At 42.0% G+C, this 21251-nt stretch overlaps 1 protein-coding gene across 6 annotated transcripts in view; it reads right to left on the minus strand.

Moving 5' to 3' along the window:
• Nucleotides 1–21251, minus strand: part of MSI2 (musashi RNA binding protein 2) — a 525661-nt gene that overhangs the window by 502029 nt on the left and 2381 nt on the right. For all 6 annotated transcript variants that reach the window (XM_036754986.1, XM_036754987.1, XM_036754985.1 and 3 more), the window contains exon 5: nt 17679–17720. In XM_036754986.1, coding sequence (XP_036610881.1) covers nt 17679–17720 — 42 coding nt within the window. The remainder of the gene's footprint in view (nt 1–17678; nt 17721–21251) is intronic.

The raw sequence follows: 21251 nt of genomic DNA on the forward strand, positions 1-21251 counted from the left end.
GGAGCAAAGTCCAAAGACAGATATTCCAGAGGGGGATGTATAGGCCTAATGAAACGAAAAACTTGGGCTGCTCTAGAACACAGAATCACTGAAGGTAATGAGACAAAGACCAGAGGACCACATGTCAGGAATGTTGCACCACTGATTCCCAATCAGAGTTGGTTAGACTAAACTGGTTCTGAGGTCCCCTCTGACTCAGAACTTCTATGTCTCTGACTCTGCAGCTCATCTCCAATCTTCCCAAATGCTCCAACCTCACTATAAAAGGCCACAGTGGTTGGCCTCCCACTCCACTCTTACCATCCCTAAAGCTCAGCCTTCTTGACTTCCATATAATGGAACAATCTATAGTCCTTAAAATCTGGTTTTACCTGCCTACTTCCATGAGCCCCACAGGCCCTATTTCACCAATGGACAAACAGCCACTTTAACATCATATGAAACTATTTCACTGGTTAATTGAAATAACTTCCATACTCTTCAAAAAAACTCATTTAATATAGCCTACCAACAACCACTCATTTTTAAAAGACTCATGTAAAAATACACACACATTTTAAAAGAAAACCTTAAAGTGCTTTACTTTGTCTCCTCCAAGGATCCCCAAAATCTTCAGACATTTTTATTCTCATCGTCACTAAAATTCCATACCTCAAAGTATTTAACCAGTAGTATGTTCATTTCCCCCAAATGGCAACCTATCCATCTCTCCTCATCCGGGGGACATTCTGGTTCATGTTCTGCCATAGATCCTCCAAGAAACAATCAAACACACTAAAGGTCTTCCTCAAAGGGAAGTAGGTGACTCAGTGAGCAGACACTGGACTTAGAGTCAAGAAGACCTGAGTTCAAATCCAGCCTTAGACACCTGCTATCTGTGGAAACCCTGAGGAAGTCACTTAACTTCCATCTGCCTCAGTTTCCTCCCACCTACCTCTAGGGGTTTTTGTGAGGATGAGAGTTAATATTTTTGAAGCACCGCGCAGGCCTTAGAAGTCTTGGTATGTTAATGCTAGTAATTATTAGTATAGTCACTATTATTCATTACATTTCATTGGCACCAGCACAATAGACCTTGGACTGTACGTCTACCATCACTGGCTCTCACTATATAACTGGCTCACTGCCTTTTCCCATCATACATCTCTTGAATGACATCTTCTGAGACTTGTTGCCTTTGGAAATACTCTGCTGCCTGCTTGTACCCATGATACACTTCTCCACTGACGTCTGGGTCATCTCAAGATTAGAGAAGAGCATGTGTTGGGATTAACAAAGAAGGGAAGGGAAGAGGAACTACACCCTGCCAACTAGAAGCCTGTGAACTGCACTTTGACTCCTGGGCTGATTTTAGAATGAATCATTAAAGAGGTCATTATTAAATGCCTAAAAAAAGAAGTGATGGGAGGAAGGGAGGAAGAGAAGGACAGGGCAGAGGATGGAAGGATTTGCTAAGTTCCTTCTCAGTACCAAGCACTGTGCTAAGTGTTTGATAAATATTATATCATTTGAACCTCACAACAACCTGGGAAGCAGATGTTAATCTTATGCAGTTGAGGAAACTGAGGCAGACATTGGTTAAGTGTCTGAGGATGGATGTGAACTCACATCTTCCTGATTCCAGGCCTGGTGCTCTCTCTTTCCACTAGCTGAACAGAACTGAAAAGGAAGTACTGGCTAAGAATAGGATATGTGATTACCCACCTCCTTTGTGCTTCCTGCTGGACCATGATTCCTGTGAAGATTTCCAAGATTCTCATATTATGCAGTACAAGGTCAGAATCTAGTCAGTATTCCTGATATTGTAATATGGCCTAAATCTAAGAAAGAGGTGCGAGAAGGAAGGGCACAGGATTCTGAAGCCCAAACCAATAAGGTCTTACCACAGAGAACAAAGAGCTTTTCATACACACAATTTAAGTCGGCCAATAGAGGCTACAAAGGTTTCAAGTGTGGACCCAGTGATGAACTATGTGTCCATTGTCCTAGGACTGGCTTAGTCACGTTCAGAAAGGCTCATCACCAGACTGGTCACAGGGAATGAATTTTCCAAACACAGCAATTCTCAGCAAAGGCCTGCTAAGTCACAAACCCATCTAGACCCTGGTAGAAGCAGTGACTATGAAAAGTGGGAAAGGGAGAACCTTTCTCCATCCTGGTCTATCCCCTCTCAGTGCCCTGAAACCTGTCAGTGTCAGGAGTACTCCATCTCCTCCAACCTCCCTGCATATGCCCCCCACCCCTTCTATGTTACTGGTTAGACACGGACCCCACTCCTATCCCTGAAGCTGGAGGAAGGAACCCAGAATTCCTCTTCTTGGACCATCAGGCCCACTCCCCCTGGCCAGGTCCCTCCAAGGTCCCTACTCCATTGAGTAGACTTGGCTGCTTACACCACTCGGATGAGCAGGGAGTTACCAACTGCAATCCTTCCAATGACACAGAGGTCCACAAGGCCTTATCACCTGCCCCACCACTGTGTCCTTAAAGTCCTTTGGGCCTTGCCATCTTCCCCACTGCTATATCATCCAGATCCTCAGGCACTACTATCTGACCTGTCAATGCCCCCTAAGGACTTCTGGGTCTTGCCACCTGCCCTGCAGATGAATCCTCCTATATGTGCTGTCTCTCTCAGTTTAAGTATGAGTTTTTTTAAAAGCAGAGATCAAGTCATTTTTCTATTTGTATCCCAGGCACTTAACAGTGCTTGGCACGAAGTAAGCAATTAATAAATGCTTTTTCACTCATTCCTTCGGTCAATCATAAAGGGGCTGATGTCTGCATGGGTGGACAGACTATCACTGTGATGTCAACTGAAGAACAGAAGTTGAAGAAGCATAGGAGAGGAAGTCTGGCCAAGAGCTGGTGCAACTGCTTGGGACCAGACTCACTGTTCAAGCAGCCTGGAAAATAGCTAGAAATCAAAATGGTGTAAGCCAAAGGCTAACCATCAGTACCTGATCATCACAGGGGCTAGCCAGCCCAAGAACTGCAACTGTAAATGACTTGTGGCCATACCTAATGCTGGTTCAAGCAGCATCAACAATGACCAGCCAAGGTGATCCTGAGGTCAACCTGAGGCCCAGCTATCTTAACAGCTAAGCAAACAAATCCATGCCTGTGCTTCAGCAGCATGGCCCAGATCCCAAAGCCAAAGGGCAGGGACCACATGTGGCATATACTATTGTGAACCACAAGTCATGGTTAGTATTTCCCACTGTTTTATCCAACATGGGTCCTTCATTTTCAAAGAGGACCATGACATCAGGGAGATGATGACACTACTTCCAGTAGACTTTGATTTGACTGAGGGAGGGCTGTGCAAGGTCACCAGCCTCATTCTACAGTACTTTTGGCTGCCCTTCCCTATTTCTAGCTTATTAACTGGCTTAACTTAACTCAGCTCCCCCATCCCTAAAAAAGATATTAAAACCTTAGTAATCATTCAGTTTTTGTGTCATTTTCCCTCTGTTATTTGTCAATAACATGAGACAATTAATCAATAAACATTTATTAAGCACCTACTATTGCCAGGCACTGTGTTAAGCACTAGGGATACAAAAAGAGGCAAAGAGGGCTCTCCCTGTATTGGGTGTTCTTCTACTCCCCAGGTGGATTTCCAGAACGTAGACAACAGATGCACCAGATAGGTTGCAATCTACATCCCTGGAAGGAACACCCACATGGCAGATCCACAACCATAACCCTTCTGACACCACCTTTAACTCTAGGGCTCCAAAGCTGCTGCAAGTTTTCACCTTGGATAGGGAAGCTTTGGGTAGGCTCCCCATGCACCTCTTTTATCTAGTTGGTTGGGGTATTGCTGAAGAGGAGTGGCTATCTAAACAAGACACCTTCTAGTGAGGAAAGCTGATGCTGCAAAACCACAGACTCTAGGCAAAGAAGGACAAGTTGAAGATAAATGCAATCACAACATGCCCACGTGGCAGCCTGCCAAATATACCATGCCCAAGCAGGACTTCAGCTCAGAAGAACTTTTAATTGAATTCTTTCAGCAAGTACAGCAGAAAAATTGATAATGAGATCCACCCCACCAAGCCAGTCCAATCTTCAGGTGTGCAAACCCAAAAGAAAAAATCTGGGAGTGAATAAAGATATTACACTGATTAATGACCACAGCAGGGGAAAAAAAAGCAAAACCCTAAGTTTGCTTCTGTCTACTCTTTTATTCTCAAGGCTATTTAGCAAAAATATTCTACTTTAATGAGGTATGTTAGTACATGAAAAAGTTTGCTAAGCTTGGATCTCTCATGGGAAACATAAGATTTGTATGATCATATCTGAAAAATGCAAACACACTTAAATTTGCTGAAGGCCCCTTCATCAAGTCAGAAGCTCTTGAAGCCAATGATTAGCTTTGGGAACAGGCATAGAGAGAAAAGAACATATACATCAGCCTTGCAGAAAATCACTTTCTAATTGTTCCTAGAATTGAGGATAGATCTCTCTCTCTCTTTCTCTATCACAAACACACACACACACACACACACACACACACACACACGCACACACAGAGCACAATGCACTTTTCCCCTCGTGTAGCTCAAAAGGAGACAACAGGCTTGATTGGTGCCTCCTAGTGTTTTGTTGTTGTTGTCATTTTATTATGTATAGGCTAAAAAGATTTTTGCCTTAACCTGCAAAGGTGATACCTAAATCACAAAGGGGACATTAGGAAAGGCAGTAATACACACAGCATCTTTTTTTCTCTTTGAAGCCTTGGTTAATTTCCTGGGCCCTACTCATCCCCACTCCTGTAAAGTTACAATGAAAATGTCAGATGGAAGCTCTCACCCTCAGCTGGGCACGGAGCTGGCAAGCACTGAGTGGAAAGCAATGATCCAGGTTCCCACAGTGAGTCAAATCAGGGGATGAGGGGAAAATATCCAGCTTTTTCAAGTTCCTATTGGAAACCATAGGTTCATAACACTTGGAGCTGGAGAGCATCTTTGGAGATCACCTAGTCCAATCACTTTATTTAACAGATGAATTCACAGAGAAGGGCTGGGACTCAAACCCATGTCCAATGACTCTATTTTCAGTCCTCTTACCACCACTCCAGCCCTGTCTCTCATCTTCTCTGAGCAGTTGTAGTTTTCCCTTAAAATCTGGGAATTCCTTCCATCTCTTGCAGAATTACACAAATGAGAATACAGAGGGTGGTTTCCAAGGGACTAAATATTTATAACGTGATTGTCAAGATGACCCATTTGAACATTCCACTTAACCACGGATATTAATAGGGTTCTGAGTTTGGGACATTAAAAAAAAAAACACAACCAAAAAGCTGGCGAGAGCTCGCCTTCCCTGTCCCTGGTATCTATTTCAGACAGAGATATTGAACTCTCTTGGCAGACAGTTCTGCTATCCCAATTGTGCCTAGCTCCATGATGTCAGCCTCATGTGCCAATGACCAACGCTGCACCAGGTAGCCAGAAGAAGAAATAAAATATCTCTTGGCTTAAAACTTTCACTTCTGAGCAGAACCAGGAGAGCAACGTATACAATCATAACATAAGCCAACACTTCTATTGCACTTACTATGTGCCAGGCACTGGGCTAAGCACTTTACAATAAAACCGTAAAGACAAACAACTGTGAAAGACTTCAGAACTCTAATCAATGCAACGGCCGACCATGATTTCAGAGGACCAATGATAAATGCTACCAACCTCCTGACTGAGATAATGGATTCAAGATGAAGAGTAAGACACCGCCAATGGGGGAATTTGTTTTGCTTGACTATGTATATTGGTTTCAAAGACTCCTACCCCACCCCCCATTTGTCGGGGAGGTGGGAAGGAGATAGTATAGAAAAAGGGTAGAAAAAAAAAAGGAAAAGAGAATCATGAAGTATATTTTTAATACACAGAAGAGAACAGAAGGTCAAAAAGAATCATAGAGTAACAGGACAACTTTGAAAGTTACATGTTGAATTTATTAGGCATTTAAGAAAAGCAAACTCTACAGAAAAAAGACTTGTAATCTCACGTACAACTTTCTTTTTCTGTCCTACACTCTGTGTATGAAAATGTTCATTTTATTTGGTGTTTAGGTTCAGACTCAAAAATGTTTTTTAAAATAATCTTTCACTCTTAGCAGGCAGAGAGAAAAGATGGGGTTGGGGTGGGGCATGAAGCCAGAATCTCTAGGGAAGACACATTTGAAGTATCCTGAACCAAGGTTCTCACCATTCAACTTTCAGCCAGAAAGCACAAGAAATAAGACACAGAAACATGCCTGTAAGACACACACACACACACACACACACACACACACACACTCTTTCTCTCTCTCACACACACACACACTTTCTCTCTCTCTCTCTCTCTCTCTCTCTCTCTCTCTCTCTCTCTCTCACACACACACACACACACACACACACACACACCCCAATAGCACAGAAGGATAGGAAATTCAACCTAAATTAAAAGTCACGGGAACTGCTTTTTCACTAGTTCCTACCTAGTCTCCTCCATCCCCTCCCTGCCATCAGCCTGGTCCCCTCATTAACATCACTCAACCTCACTTTTTGTTACTCTAGTTCTTTCAGTCCTTTGCCCCTGTAGTCAGTCTAAAGTTCCTTCCTATTGTTCCCTGTGCTCAGGGTTCTTTGGGACCTGATCAAAAGACCCGATTGGAAGAAAAGAAGCCATTTTTGAGGGGCTTCCCTCCTTTCCTTCTCCTCCCCCACCCCCAGGTCCTTCCCTTAAGCATTGTATTCTCCAACACTACACACATATATACACACTGCTCTGAAATTAGTTTACAATGTGGCAGCATTGACCAGAAGAAAAACAGCTACTAGACTGCAGTCTGCCTATTTGCAAGGACCAAGAAAGAATGTCATTTTGGTGAAGGCTAGGGTCTCGAAAAAAAATTTTCAGCCCCTAAAACAATAAAAATGCAAAAACCAAGAGGAAAGAGGACCCAGGGAAGAAGGAAAGAGAATCCCTTGACCCCTAGGAATTTTCTTTTGCACCTTTTCAAGGGCTCTCTCCCTCAGACTGCATCATCAAGCCCATTTTATTAGATATTTCTAAACCCTTGAAATTGTCACATAATTGAAACTGAAACAGCCATTTATGGTGCTGAATGGATTTCTAAAGAAAAAAATAAATCTGTTCACTGGCTGGCCCTTTCCACCCTCCTCACCTCAACCTGAATTTCAGTATCTCTTGAACACACAGATGCACATACACCACCAACCCCCCCTTTGTTTTTTTATATCTTCCCCCTGCCATAAAAGTTACATGCTTCTTTACTGCCTTGGATTTGGGGACATCTGGGAGAAACTCTTCCCAGACAAAAGGCTAAAAAAAGAATCCATTAGGATTAACTTGCCTGTCATGGCCAGTGACAAATAAATGAATTTGATGGTTTTAGATCAGTCATTAGTGGACCTACCCCCAGGCAGATAAAGACCAACTATTCAGGAGAGAAGCAACTTCAGACCAGGAGCCTCACAAACACCGAGGTGCTGTTTCCAACTTTAGCTCCCAATCTCCAGAGGGAGCGAAGGCAGTACAGTGGAAAGGGCCAGATCTGAAATCAATGAACAAGGGTTCGATTCCTGGTTCTGCCACTTCCTTCCTGTGTGACCTCAGAAAAGTCACTTCATCTCTCTGGATCTCGGTTCCCTCGTTTGCAAAATGGGGGAGCTGAACTACATAACTGCTGGGGCCCCCGGCAGCTCTGGCTATGATCTATAACTACTTGTGTCTACACAGGTCAAACAGATCATCCAGGTAGGAGAGAAAAGGTTAGCCAAGTTATTCATCAATCAACAAGCATTTATTCAGCCCTTAGTAAGCACCAGGCCTCATGTTAAGTGCAGAGGATGTAAAGAAAAAGTGGAAACTGTCTCTGGCCTGGTCAGAGGCTTGTATCCTGATGAGAGATAACATACACGAAAATAAACAGATACCAAATAAACACATAATAGAAAGATCCCAAAGATGGAATGCACTAAAGGCTCTTTCTCCTCTTCCTTACTATCCTACCTCAAAGCAAGGACAAGAAAAGTCAACTCCCCTTCAGGCCACCAGCACATGGCCCAGCCTCTCTAAAGAGTCTTCCCAAAGGGAAGGGGAGATAGGGCATTAGCCCTGCACAACTCTGACCCAGGATATGGCCCCAGCAATCAACTGAGAATAGAGGATAATTCAAAACACTGTAATATACCAAGCCATGATTTTTTTTAAAAATTAGAATCATTTGGGGGATTTGGGAGGTTTAAGGCACTTCTACCCTAAACCTCCAAAAAGAAGCTGGATAGCTTGGGGTATTGGCCCTATTTTCAATGCCCTAATGAGGCCACCCCCACATGAGGAGGGGGGGGGCAAGATGGGATGCTTTTTTTTCACATTTCCCATCCAAATCAGATAGAAGACTAAGGAAAAGCGGAGTACAATGGAAAGGTTACAGAATTTAGAGTCAGAAGAATTGGGTTCTCTGGCTCTGTTACTACCCACATGTCCTTTCTCTTCACTAGATCTGAGTTGCACATCTATAGAATGAAAGACTTAAACAAGCTTTAGTCACAATACCACAGGCTTTAAAGGTACATAAGGGCTTAGAGCTGATCTGCTCCAATACTCTCATCTTGGAGATCTCTTAAGGTCCCTTCTAGAGATCCATCACATGACTCTCTGAACTTTCCCAAGCCAGGACATGTCATCTGGGACTGTTTCCCTGACTCATCGTATTCGTTTCACCCTCACACTTGCATGTGCTTGGCTCTTAGCGCCAGCAATAATGACTCGGTGGAGAGCAGGAATTGGGGATTATACACTTGTCTGTCTGACCATTGCTCACATACCCCAGATGACCATTGGTGGAAATCACTAAGGAGACCCTGCCCAATGAAATCTGACCCCTGAGCTCACTCGGAGATAGTATGTTGAAATGAAATGGTTACCAGCTAACAACGAAACAAAATCTGCATCCCAACAGAGGTATGGACAAGAACATTATTCAGCCAGCTTAGAGGCTGGTGTACAACACTGAGGAAGTAGAAGAGAAGATAGAAAAATGTTTCAGAATTATTTCTGCATCATAATCATTTGTGGATGGGAAAGAGAAGGGAAGTAAAGTGGGAGGAGGACAAATATTTAGGAGAAAAGAATTCTGAGGTTGCCTTTTAGCATGGCCAGAAGCCAAAGGTACATGGTACATGGCAACCACGAGAGTCACCTGAAAAGTACGAGTCTGTGGCTGGTGAGTAATTGGGATTTTTTTTTAATAAAGACCAAGGTCACAAGCACCATCTGTGAACCCATGTGAGCCAGTCAGCTTTGCTCTGTTTCACGCCACAGACTGGGACTCGAAATGCTAGCCAGCTGTCTCAAAACCCGTGTACCACTGGCTAGAAGTGTGGCTGCCTGACAATACAGATGTGTCCAAGAAAACGAATTCCTGCTCCTGGGGGGAGAAAAACAAATGAAAGCATGTGCCCCAGCAACAGTGTCACCTTTGCATACAGGTAGACCAAAGGAGTATCAGTGGATGACTTAGGATTGGATATATCCCTATCAAGTAGTCTTAGATAGTGACATATTTGATTCTAGAGTCTCCCATTTTTGGTACAACAGACCTCAGAGGACATCAATTTAGGTCGAGTCTAACCTCCTCATTTTGCAAATGAGGAAACTGAGACCCAGAGATGACAGCTCAAAATGAAGGCTTAAGTTCCTAGGCATTCCCACGATGCCTCATTAATGGTGACCTCGGAAAGTTCAGCTCCATTCATGGCTGCAGCAAATATACACAATGGCTCCCCATGGCCTACTTAATAAAATCCCAACTACTAGTTTTTATTCTGATATTCAATGCCCTCTACCATTTGGTCCCAGGCACTTTTCTAGCTCTATCTGTGACTGTTCTCTTACAGATACCTTGAACTTTATTCAAAGCAAACTATTACTCTTTCCCTAAATATGTTCCAATACTCTCCTGCCTCCTTGTGCCCACTGCCTGGTATGCCCTCCATCTCCAGCATTCAAAATCCTATCTATCCTCTCAAATCTATTTCTAACAATACCTCTCCTACCAGGTGTTCCTCAAACCTCGATCACTACCACCAATAAATAGTGAGCACTCCTTCCTCTAAAATCTTATAGCTTTCTCTTTACAGTCCCTTTACGGCACTAACAGTCTAATTGTAAAAAAGAAAAAAAAAACAGCTTCATTGTAGTTCATTGTGGCTATGTCTCATCTCTCTACTGGATATAACCTCCAGGAGGGAGCTTATGGACTTAGGCATCTTTGTATCTTCCAGGGCTTTGTACACAGCAGGAGCTCAATATTGACAGTCAGTCAACAAACACAATATATCAAGCACCTATCATGCACCAGGGCACTAGCTGTTGAATGAATGGATCAATAATAAAAGGTCACATTTACAAACTTTGAGGTTTACAAAGTGCTTTCCTCATAACAAGCCTGTTAAATAGGCAGGGCAATTATTCTTCTTCCCATTTCACACATGAGGAAGCTGAGGTTCCAGGAAGTTAAGTAGCTGATCTGCGTTCATGCAGTGAGTAAAGATCAGCAGCTAGTAGGTGGCACAGTGGATAGAACACTGGACCTGGAGTCGGGAAGACCTAAGTATCAATCCAACCTCAGACATTTACTATCTGTGTGACCCTTGGAAAGTTGTTCACCTCAGTCTACTTCAGTTTTCTCATCTGTAAAATGGGATGATGACAACATCTACCTCCCAGGTTGTTGTGAGAGTGAAATGAGATAATATTCGTAAAGTGCTTTACAAATATATAAACGCTACTATTATTATCAGAGGCTGAATTTGAACCCAGGTCTCCTGGATCCAAGTCCAGTGCCCTCCATCTCTTTAAGCCATGTTGTCCCTTCTGGATGGATAGAGCGCTAAATATACCAGATCCAGTTGCATGAGGAAATTGCAGATTCAGGGATGGAAGGAATGGAAAAAGCTACCTAGTCCTATCCCCTCATTTTACAATTGAGGAAGCTGAAGCCAAGTGACTTACCCAAGGTCACAAAGGTGAGATTTGAACCTAGATCCTCCAACTCCAAAGTCATCGTTCTTTCCATTGCACCAATCTGCCTCTCAGGATGCAAATGTTGTGTGTTTCTCAGGCTCTGAATGGCATCTAGCCCAGCAAGGTTGTTGGGTTTAATAATGCAGAATAAAGAATGATAAATGGATGCCACTTCAAGGGAATCGCTCAAGGTGGGAATCCTGCCCCATAAGAGGTCCCTTCCTTCCGGCTCTCTCTGACCACAAGGCTCTCCCTTTCCTGCTCCAAAGAATTTCAGAGTAAAATAACTTTGCTTCTCTAGAGGGGGCTCATGACCTTCACATTAAAATCAAAGAATCCCATTTAGATAGGGAAACTCTACAGCAAGTTCATTCAGGTTTTGCTTTGAGGATTGGCCTTTTCCCTAGGAAGGCAATTGCTTATAACATGCAGTGTTTGTATCGCAATCCCCTTACATTTGCATTGCACTTTGCTATATGTAATCCTATCCTTGCAACAACCTTGCAAGGGCATCTCCATTTTTCAAATGGAGTAAGTGAGGCACAGAAGGGTTGCGTGACTTTCCCAAGGTCACACAGCTATTTAATGGTAGAAATGACATTGATTGCTGTCATGCTTCATTGTGCCCCTCTGATTATTTACCTCAGGGCTTAGGTACAAATCCACCAGATTTCTAGTGTGTCCAAAGGACACAAATACATGCCACCAAATTCTTTCTGGGAACTAAAAACTTGGGAGCAAGTCAACAAATTCTGGAAATGCCAGCTGCATGTCATCCACCACTTAAAGTAGCGTAAGTTTACCCACAGAACCTCTGGAAGACTCCACTAAGTCACAGAGGATGTATCTTCCCTGTATTCAGTGGAGGAAGGACTCAATTCCAATGAAATCCTAACTCGTCTGGGACCTGAAGCAAGAGGGAAGCAAGAGACCTCAAATCCCACATCCACTGCCAGCTCCCTGTGCAACCTCAGACAAGGCATTTCAATTCTCTGGGTCCCACTTTCCTCCTTTGTCAAATAAAGGAGTTGGAATAATTGATCTCTAAGGTTCCTTTCCAGTCCCAAACTCTACAATGCCTTAAGTCACCTAGAATATACTAGAAACAGAGTGAACCCAAGGGAGGGAGTAGGAGGACAAAGGGCAGAAGCCAATCAAAAGGACTCATTTATAGTAGACCATTAAAAAAAAAATACCACTGTGTAGGAATAATGATAATAATGATGATGGTGATAATTATAATGATAATTGCAACTAACATTTAAATAGCATGTTAAAGTTTGCAAAATGCAATGATCCTTACAACAATCCTGGGAGGTGGTTGCTATTATATCACCCTCATTTTTACAGGTGATGAAACTGAGGCAGAGCTTAAGTGACTAGCGTAGGGTCACACAGCTAATAGGTGTTTGAAGTCAAATTTAAACCCAGTCCTTCCTGACTTTGGGTCCAATACTTTATGCAGTATGCCACTGTGAGTCACAGAACACCTGTCACTGAAAAATTAAAAATGATTTTGATACAGAACACAAGGCCCAAGGTGAAAGAGCTGGCTATGACATTTAACAAATAAGGAACTTAAAAAGACAAACCTCAAGTTAAAAGGTTCATAAATTTAGAACTGGAAGAGCCCTTAGAGGTCATTTTTCAGATGAGAAAACTAAGGCCCAGGAGAGTGAAGTGACTCCCCCAAAGTCATCCATGTAGTAGATGGCAGAGGTGGATTCAAATATGGGTCCTCCAACTCCAAATGTAACATTTTCTCCACTGTACCACACTGGATGGCAATAGGAAAACATGACTGAAAAAGAAGGGTTGGTCACATGACAAGAGCAGGGGGTGGGCAGCCCAAATGTGGCCCTGATAATGAAGAAAGCCTTACTGTCCATGCTTGGTGGGCCTCCTGCAGTGAACTCATGAGTGGACCTGGACAAGAGTCCCATGATGGGGAAGAGGCATGAATGAGTTGCAATCTGCATCACTGGAGGGAACAATGACAGCCGAGAGAGCATAAGTCCAATAGAGAGACTCCAGAACCACTTGAGTTTTCTGATCTAGTATCCCACAAGAACACCCGCTGAAAACCTGAGTTCTGGTCCCAGTTCTTTCACAAACTCTCTGAACGACCTCTCAGAGTGGCAAGTTCCTCCACCTGAAAAATGAAGAGGATGACCCAAGCTCCCCTCCTTGACAAATAACCTGGCTCTATGATAAATGAGTTATAGAAAAGAGAAAGAATTCAATTTAAAACAAGCACTTCTTCAGCACCTAAATTGCTGGACACCATACTATGCACTGGGGGACAAAGACAAAAATCGAATGCTCCCTGTCTTCGAGCACCTTACATTTAAGAGAACAACACATGCATGCATGCACACATAAATAAAAGACACAATCAAACAAGCCTCATCTCCTTTTACACTTTGTGCAGCCGGAACCCAGGGAGAAAAAGCTAGCATAGATCCCATCTTTGCCTTCAAGAAGCTGACATTCCACCGGGAGGCACAGGTAGCAACAGGGTACCTGAACAGGTTCCAACACTGAGTTTCCTTCCTTCCAAAATAAGGAAAAGGTAAAGAATCTTCCATGACCCAGTGCTCTGGCACACAGAGAAATAAGGGGAAAAGTATCTGGAGAATCCATGAGAAGCTAGAGAAATCCAAACTGTAGCACTTAGGGCTCACACTACTCAAACCCAGAGACCCCTCTCAAGTTCTCAGGTCTAGAGGCCGCACACACACAAGCTGAAGAGAAGGCTGCATATCTACTATTTACAATCAAAAAGGAGAAGGAAACAACGGTGCCACCCAAACCCAGTTTCACAAGAGAGCTTCAATTCATAAGGAGAGACAGAGAGACAGAGAGAGAGAGAGAGACAGAGAATAATTCCAAACAAGAATGAAAGCATCCTCAAGAGAAAGATGAGGCTGTGGAGCAGACATACATCCTCATCAAAACGGACTGAGGTAATTAGTGTCCAGCAGCCTCTGAAGACTCGACCCTCATAATTAGTTAATAAAATCCAACTGTACTTTTCCGCTGTAGACACTGATCATTTCCTACACTACGGGGATAAATGAACAGCTGAATTTAAAATCCTTAATTCAGCAACTCATTAAAAAGCAGATCAAAACAGATTTTTATTTATAAAATGTATTAAAGAATATTATGACAGGACGAATATTAAATCTGTTCTTGGCTGCCACTAATTCTCTTCAGCATTAAGTTACACTTTCTCCCTGCCATCTTGCCTGAACTCGTCTACACAGTAGTCCTCTTCTCAGCATTAGTCGGGTAAACCATCCAGAGAGTCCTGGAATCGATGGCTCATGTTTCAACAGCATTTTCCTCATAACCACCAGAGAAAAGGCCATGAAAGTATAATTTTTCCCATTTCACAAATGAGGAAATCAAGGTCTGGAAAAGTGGCTTGACCCATCCAAAAGCATTGACCAAGGAAGTTACAGAGCTGGGCCTGGAAACCAAGTCTTTCGGCTCTAAATCCAAGCCCCTCTGTCACAACGAACTGAAATACACTGACATGTCACTGACAGCCATTCCATCCCAGGAAGACCAATGGGCAGAGCCTATCTCTCTAACTGTGCAATTCTTAAATAAGCAAAGGCCTTATTATAGAAGACAAAAGCATATGCTGGAAATTCTATATTCCCACTGAAAATCATTTTGTCAACAGAATATTATTAATTTACGTTGCAGAGAAAGAATTCTTGGTCAAATATGTATTAAACTAGATGTTTTCCGAAGTTCCTTCCAGCTGGGATTCTGATACAGTATCTTAGTGACCAGGCCCCCAAATTTTCAGCCTGGTATCTGTCTCTTAATAACATTCCTAGTCTTTCTACACACTACTTCCCACTACACACTCTGTTTCCATCAGTTGGCCCATTACATGACATTCCGCCTCTAGCCTTGGTATCTTTGTACAGGCATCACCCTTACCCCCCATACATCTGGAGTATACTCCCCTCCTTTCCTCTACCTCTTGCAATGTTAGCTTCCTTCAAGGCACAGATCAGCTAGTACCAGTCATGTGAGGCCTTTTTCATTCCCTCTAGTTATAAACTCTCTCTCCTTCTTGAAATTATTTTGTATTCTCTTGTATATTCTTCGTATTTACTTAGTTGTACATGTTCTGTGTCCGCACTGTCCACTTCCCCACCCCACCCCCTGACCCCTCAGTGGGATGCAAGCATGGTCAAGGAATGTTTTTCATGTCGTATTTGTGTACACGGAGGGTAGCACAGAACCTTAAGTGCAGTATTTGTTTAATAAATATTTCTTGAATTGAATGAATGACCTTAATGCTGTGGTAGGTGAAAGAAGAAATAACTTAGGTAACAAAGGGAATTGTGGGAATTGAGTAAACCACAATACAAGTCACATCCTCTCTGCTCTATCTTTTGCACTCTCACCCTAGAGAAAAAGGATGCTCATAGATCCCTGTAACTTGTTCACTCGCCTCACTGGGGTTTTGTAAAGACGGGCACATTTGAAAAGAAGTATCTTGAGGAGGTCTAGTAGGAAGAAACTGGCAAAGTAAGACACAGTGAGATGACGTCACATGACGAGGGGATTTGTGAATGGTATCTCAAGAAGAACTGTCCATTTCAGAGAGAGGCCTTTAGGGTCCAAAGATACAATTATAAATATACTACATAGGTGGAGAACATTTGTACAGATATTTCAGAAGCCTGAAAAAACTCTATCTCTCATCCAGGTCCAGAAGTGGGTCACTGAAAAATCAAGCAATCTATCACACTTTTGTAAAAGTAAATGATCGTATCCCACCTCTCCCTCTCTCTCTTTCTCTCTCTCTCTCTCTCTCTCTCTCTCACACACACACACACACACACACACACACACACACACACACACACACACACACATACATACACAAAAGAACAGAGAGAGGGAGAGTGTAGGGGGAAGGGAGACCAGAGCCCACCCAGGGTTAGAGTGAGATTTTTTTTTTCCCCAGCTTCCTTCTGGAGTAATCTGACCCTGGCTCTCGGCAATCAAATGGGTAACCTGGAAATTTGAAGATCCACGTTTATGGAGAAAAAGCAATTCAACTAAAGGCAGGAAATACTGCTAATTCTATATGGACTCCTGAAATTCTGTGCCACACAGTCTGGAGTACAACTCTAATCCAACGGCCTAATCCCAAAACCATAAAACCTTAGAGTACAAACTTTTTGATGAGGACAGAAATAACCTTGCCCTTTGGTTCACTAATTAGTATTCACTCAAACTGAAAAGACTGCCCTGAGGCAGGGAGAAAAATATTTGACTACTTTTGCTTATGTTTAATTCCTTTATGATACAAATTACATTTAAAAAAGAAAGCACCAGCATCTTACTTCATACATGCAGTCCTTAGGCCATCATACCACATGCCAACCAACTATGTTTCCTGGGTGGGTTTTTAAATGTGCAAGACCATGCCTCTCCACACACTAATAAAATGTTCCCCAGCTCCAGGGAGACTGTGCCTAAAGAAACAAATAGAGTTTGTCTGCCTGCTGCTCCTCAGTCCCTTCTCTTCTGGCTCACAATCAGAAGTCTCAGCTTTTCTCTTTCCACCAATGGAGCCCCAGGAACACAGTGAACATGTGTATGTACGTACATGTACACACACATACACATATACACACACACACACACACACACTCTCTCTCACACACGCCCCTTTGAATCACATATAGAAAGTTACAGGAAACTTTTCAGTTCAACACATAAATCTTAAATCCCTGATTTTGTGGTCACATGAGACGTAACTGTTTTCTCCTTCTAACTTGGCAATCTAAATGCTACTTTTAAACAGGAGGAAAAAAGTGCCCTACATACTCATGGAAAAGTCAAGTCTTGTCTCAGTCCCTCAAGCAGCTTCTCTAGCACCACTTGTACAAGGTTACATTTCAAAAGTTCTCTGCCCAGCGACTGGCATGCACTCGAGAGCATGAGCACGCTTGTATACACAAATACATACACACACACACACACACACACACACACACATATACACACACAGAGTTAGTTTCCAAGGATGGCCTATAAGCAGAGTGTAACATTATCCAATCAGATTGAAACAAATACATTCATCATCACCTTTCTAAGGTCCAGAAAGGCCTGTGAAGCTCTTCACATTTATTTTCTGAGGAAGAGGTATGTGACTAACTAAAAGTTCTTCATGGTACATCAGGGGTAGCCCAGGGACTCTCCAAGCAGTGCTCCAAAAGAAAACATTCCCCATCTAAGAAGGTACCACTAGTTAGTTCCCAATGCCATCTGAGCTACACTTGAACATGATGCCATAATAACCAAGACACTGGATCAAGCCATATGCCCCGGACGAAGAGGCTCACTCACCCTTACCTCCTGCCTCTCTCTCTAAGAGTCAAGCACCGGGGAATCCATCCACTTCAAGCTGGTTAAATCAGACACACAAAGCTGCTCTCCTGTACTTTCACGGACATATGCTGATACCCTTTAAGATGCCGTAGGCTTGGGCTTTCAAAAGCTTTCATTACCAATAATTCCCCATTTGAAACCTGAACTGCCAGGCACCAACTCTCTACGTGCCAAAAAATCCTACTATTCACCCTCCTGACTTACCTTGGGCTGTGCTCGACGAGGAAATGCAACTTTGGGGTCGATCTGAGGGGAAAAACGGGAGAAGAAGTTAATATTGTACTTTAAAAAAAAAAAAGAATAGAAAAGAAAAAATACCAAGAAAGCACCTAATTACGAATCACTCATTTCTCAGGATTCCAGATCAGCACTTTAGAATCTTACTAGGCAACTCACAAGTACCCTGAACTTTGACCCAGCTTAACTGTGAAGAAAAGTAATAACACATTGATCTTTTCCATAAACCAACCAGGTATTCCAAACTGTAATTTTCTTAATAAAGAAGATATTATTTGCTATTAATTATTTAGGCAAGGGCTTTTTTCCTCAAGTCAACACTGAATACTAAATGCTACCTGCTCTCTCATCTGTGGCACACTGCTGGGAGAAAAGATGGGAATGTTATCTGGGGTTTAAAAAAATTATAACCTGCAAATTAAATTTAAAGCTTCTTACAGCTTTAGGTAACTGGGTGTTTTCTCATTCCCTGCCCCTCCTCCACCCCAATAAATAAAACACAAAGGAAGGGAGAGGGGTTTCAAAAAGAAAAAAACAATCCACAAAGAAATGTGAATCAAATTCTTCTTTTTTTTAAAAATTAGAGAACGGCATATAAAAAAAAATGAGTCTTGTCTGTTGATGAAGCTGCCCAAAAACAACTTCAAAGCCTGACATGGGAAAACAAAATAAACATTTAAAATGCCATACCAGGTAAACACACCTTGCATTTAAAAAGCAGGGATCTTTTCATAAGGGTGGGGTGGAAAGAAGTTACCTTTCTTCAAATCAGGAAGGTAAATTCAGGAAGAAAGCCAGTAACAGGGATAGTGAAAGCTAGGCCCCATTATGTTACCTGAAACTGAACTTGGGGGGAGGGTGTCAAACTCAAAAGTTTTTTCTTCTCCATTTAGGAGAACATGCGGGACTACATACTTAGAGAAAAATGCAATCTAACACAACAGAGATTTTTTTCTTAAACTATAGAAAGTTCCCACAAAACCATTTCTGCCAATTTTTTTGAGGGATGGATTTTGAACTGATAAACTGAGGATGAGGGAAGAAGGGGGGAAAAGTTGTTAGTTTTAGTTTTTCTTATGCTTTTAAATATCATAAATCTATGGATATACTTATCATAAGAGGGTGGAATGAATACTGCTACAAGTTACTTATTCTGAAGCTTTGGCTCTCATATGAAAACTGCAGCCTTTTTAAAATGTAAGTCTGAATCTGATTCAGTTCTGCCAAAAAAAAAAGGCAAAACTTCAGAAAGGAATTTTTGCTCCCCCACCCCCAAGAAAAAGAGCATTTCAGTTTCTTTTTTCACTGACTCACCTCACCTTGGTAGTGATGTAACATGATGCTCACCTAGTAATAGTTTAAATGTCACAAAAACCTACTTCCCTAAACCACTCTATTAAAATGTTTTAAAAACTCCACTAAAAGTAAGCCAGGCTCTAGTTTATGTTACCTATTTTAAAACATATACCTGAGAAATGAGAGATTATGGGTGGTTTTTTTTTTAAGCAAAAAAAAAATCTTTTTCTAGAAACTATCCTTTCATAAAGATTAAATGACGAATGTATCTACCAACAGATCCGTCAATGACTAGATATTTGTCTACAAGAGAAATACAACAGGTGTGGATTTTCCATTCTGCGAACAAAATGTAAGACAGGTACATACTTATTCAAAAGAAACAACCAGTTTAAAAAAAAAAAACTGGTTTCAGACTGTCACATCAAAATGCAAAAATTAAAGTTACACTCTCAAAAAAAGGAGCTAAAATGAAGAGACAATGAAAGGCATGAAGTGGGGGTAGAGATGGGGGGGGTGATTCCATGATCAGGAAAGGGGTAAGGCCATCCCCCCCTCAAAAAAATTATAGGACAATGTTAATTTTCAAAAAGTCAATTCTCAGAATCCAAGCCAAAGGGACTGTAGGCTGTAATAAGATCGGTTGTTTAATGCAATTTTTCCCCCTTCTCCGGGGAAACTTTACACAGGCCGCAGGTATTTCTGACGGCTATCTAAGTTGAACATGGCAAATCCGTACCTTTTGCACATCCCTGTCAACTATTTTTTAAACTACCAAAAAATTAAAAACGTGAGTTAGTTAGGTACAGTTCTACTTACTGTATCTACAAGTCCTCTAGGAAATGACTAGGATACTATTTTTGAAACGAATAGCCATTACCTAAATAAAACTTTAAACGTAACTGTAAACAAGATCCTCCTTTCCATGTCAATAAACCAACCGCCTCCTGCACTGAGTTGAAACAAAGTCAAATGCTATGTTATACTAAATAACAGTGACTGAAACATGGGTACAAATACTGAATGAGTGAAAAAGTCATTGATTTGTATCTTACTCCAGATAGTGTTTGACTCTTACCCACATTAGTTCTAGCCTACTCTAGGCTGGATTATATTCCCAAAATAAATAGCATTTTTGTTTCTTGGGGGAGGGGGGGAGGTTGAGGAAAAGAGAGGAAGGGAAAAGGGCTAAAATAAATTCCTGGAATCTGTTTCAAAACATTTTTCTTCATTTTTTTTGCAGTCATTAAAATATCCAGCCCAAATATTATTAGGGGAGTGGAAGAAGTCGGGGTAGGAGATAAGGCAGAGAATGATATTCTTTGGACACATTAACCATTGGTCATACCATATATAACTATCCCTAGAATAGGTGGTCTGAATGCATGTTCAGCAAAATTAGAAGAGAAATTAAAATGGGGAAGATGAGGCACATACTAAAATGATTTCTGTCTAATCTGGATTAGGGGTCAAAATTGGAGAGTAAATCTGAGGATCCCAGAAATCATTCCCAGGTTTGATTTTGTCTTAGGACTATTCTGTGCCAGGGAAAAATGATCTCACCCCAACCCCTCCTTTTACAGATGAGGTTAAGGGACTTACCCAAGGTCACAGAGTCAGTTAGTGATTGTGCCCAGGATCCCTAACCCCAGATTGAATGCTTTTTCCATTACCCTAGATAAATAAAATCTCTCACATCCACGCCCCAATATCAAATCTCAATGTCACCTTCATGCTCCTGGTTGATGCAGCAATATTAAAATTATCAGAAGCTTTCCTGGATGGTGGGCAGTGGAGTAACCAGCATCATTTGCTACACATAAAACAGTTTAAAGGGCACTTTTCCTTCCTTCCCCACCTCCCCCATCTTCCCACTAAAAAAAACAAATGAACAAACCACCCAAAGTAACTTATTTTCCACCAAGGAATTACAACTTAACCATCTTTTTCTCTCCGGTTCAGACAATGGGCCAATTTCATGCCTGACCTCTACTTGTCTTGTTTCACCCACTCTGGGTTTAGAAGGCTTCAAATTTATACATAAGTATCCAGACCCACACTGAAAGGCTTTGATGTGACAAGAAAAAAAAAATCCATTCAAAATCCAAGGCTTTATCACACCATCTGGAGGTGAAACTTTAAAGCAATCCTGAAGAAGGGTTATTCTAGTTTCTGCATTCTCTTCCTCTTCAAAACTGAATTCAAACACGGAGTCAACTCACTCTTGGGCCTGGCCCCTTCTAG

The sequence above is a fragment of the Trichosurus vulpecula genome, chromosome 4 (genome assembly GCF_011100635.1).
Source record: "Trichosurus vulpecula isolate mTriVul1 chromosome 4, mTriVul1.pri, whole genome shotgun sequence".
In the NCBI taxonomy this organism is placed as follows: domain Eukaryota; kingdom Metazoa; phylum Chordata; class Mammalia; order Diprotodontia; family Phalangeridae; genus Trichosurus; species Trichosurus vulpecula.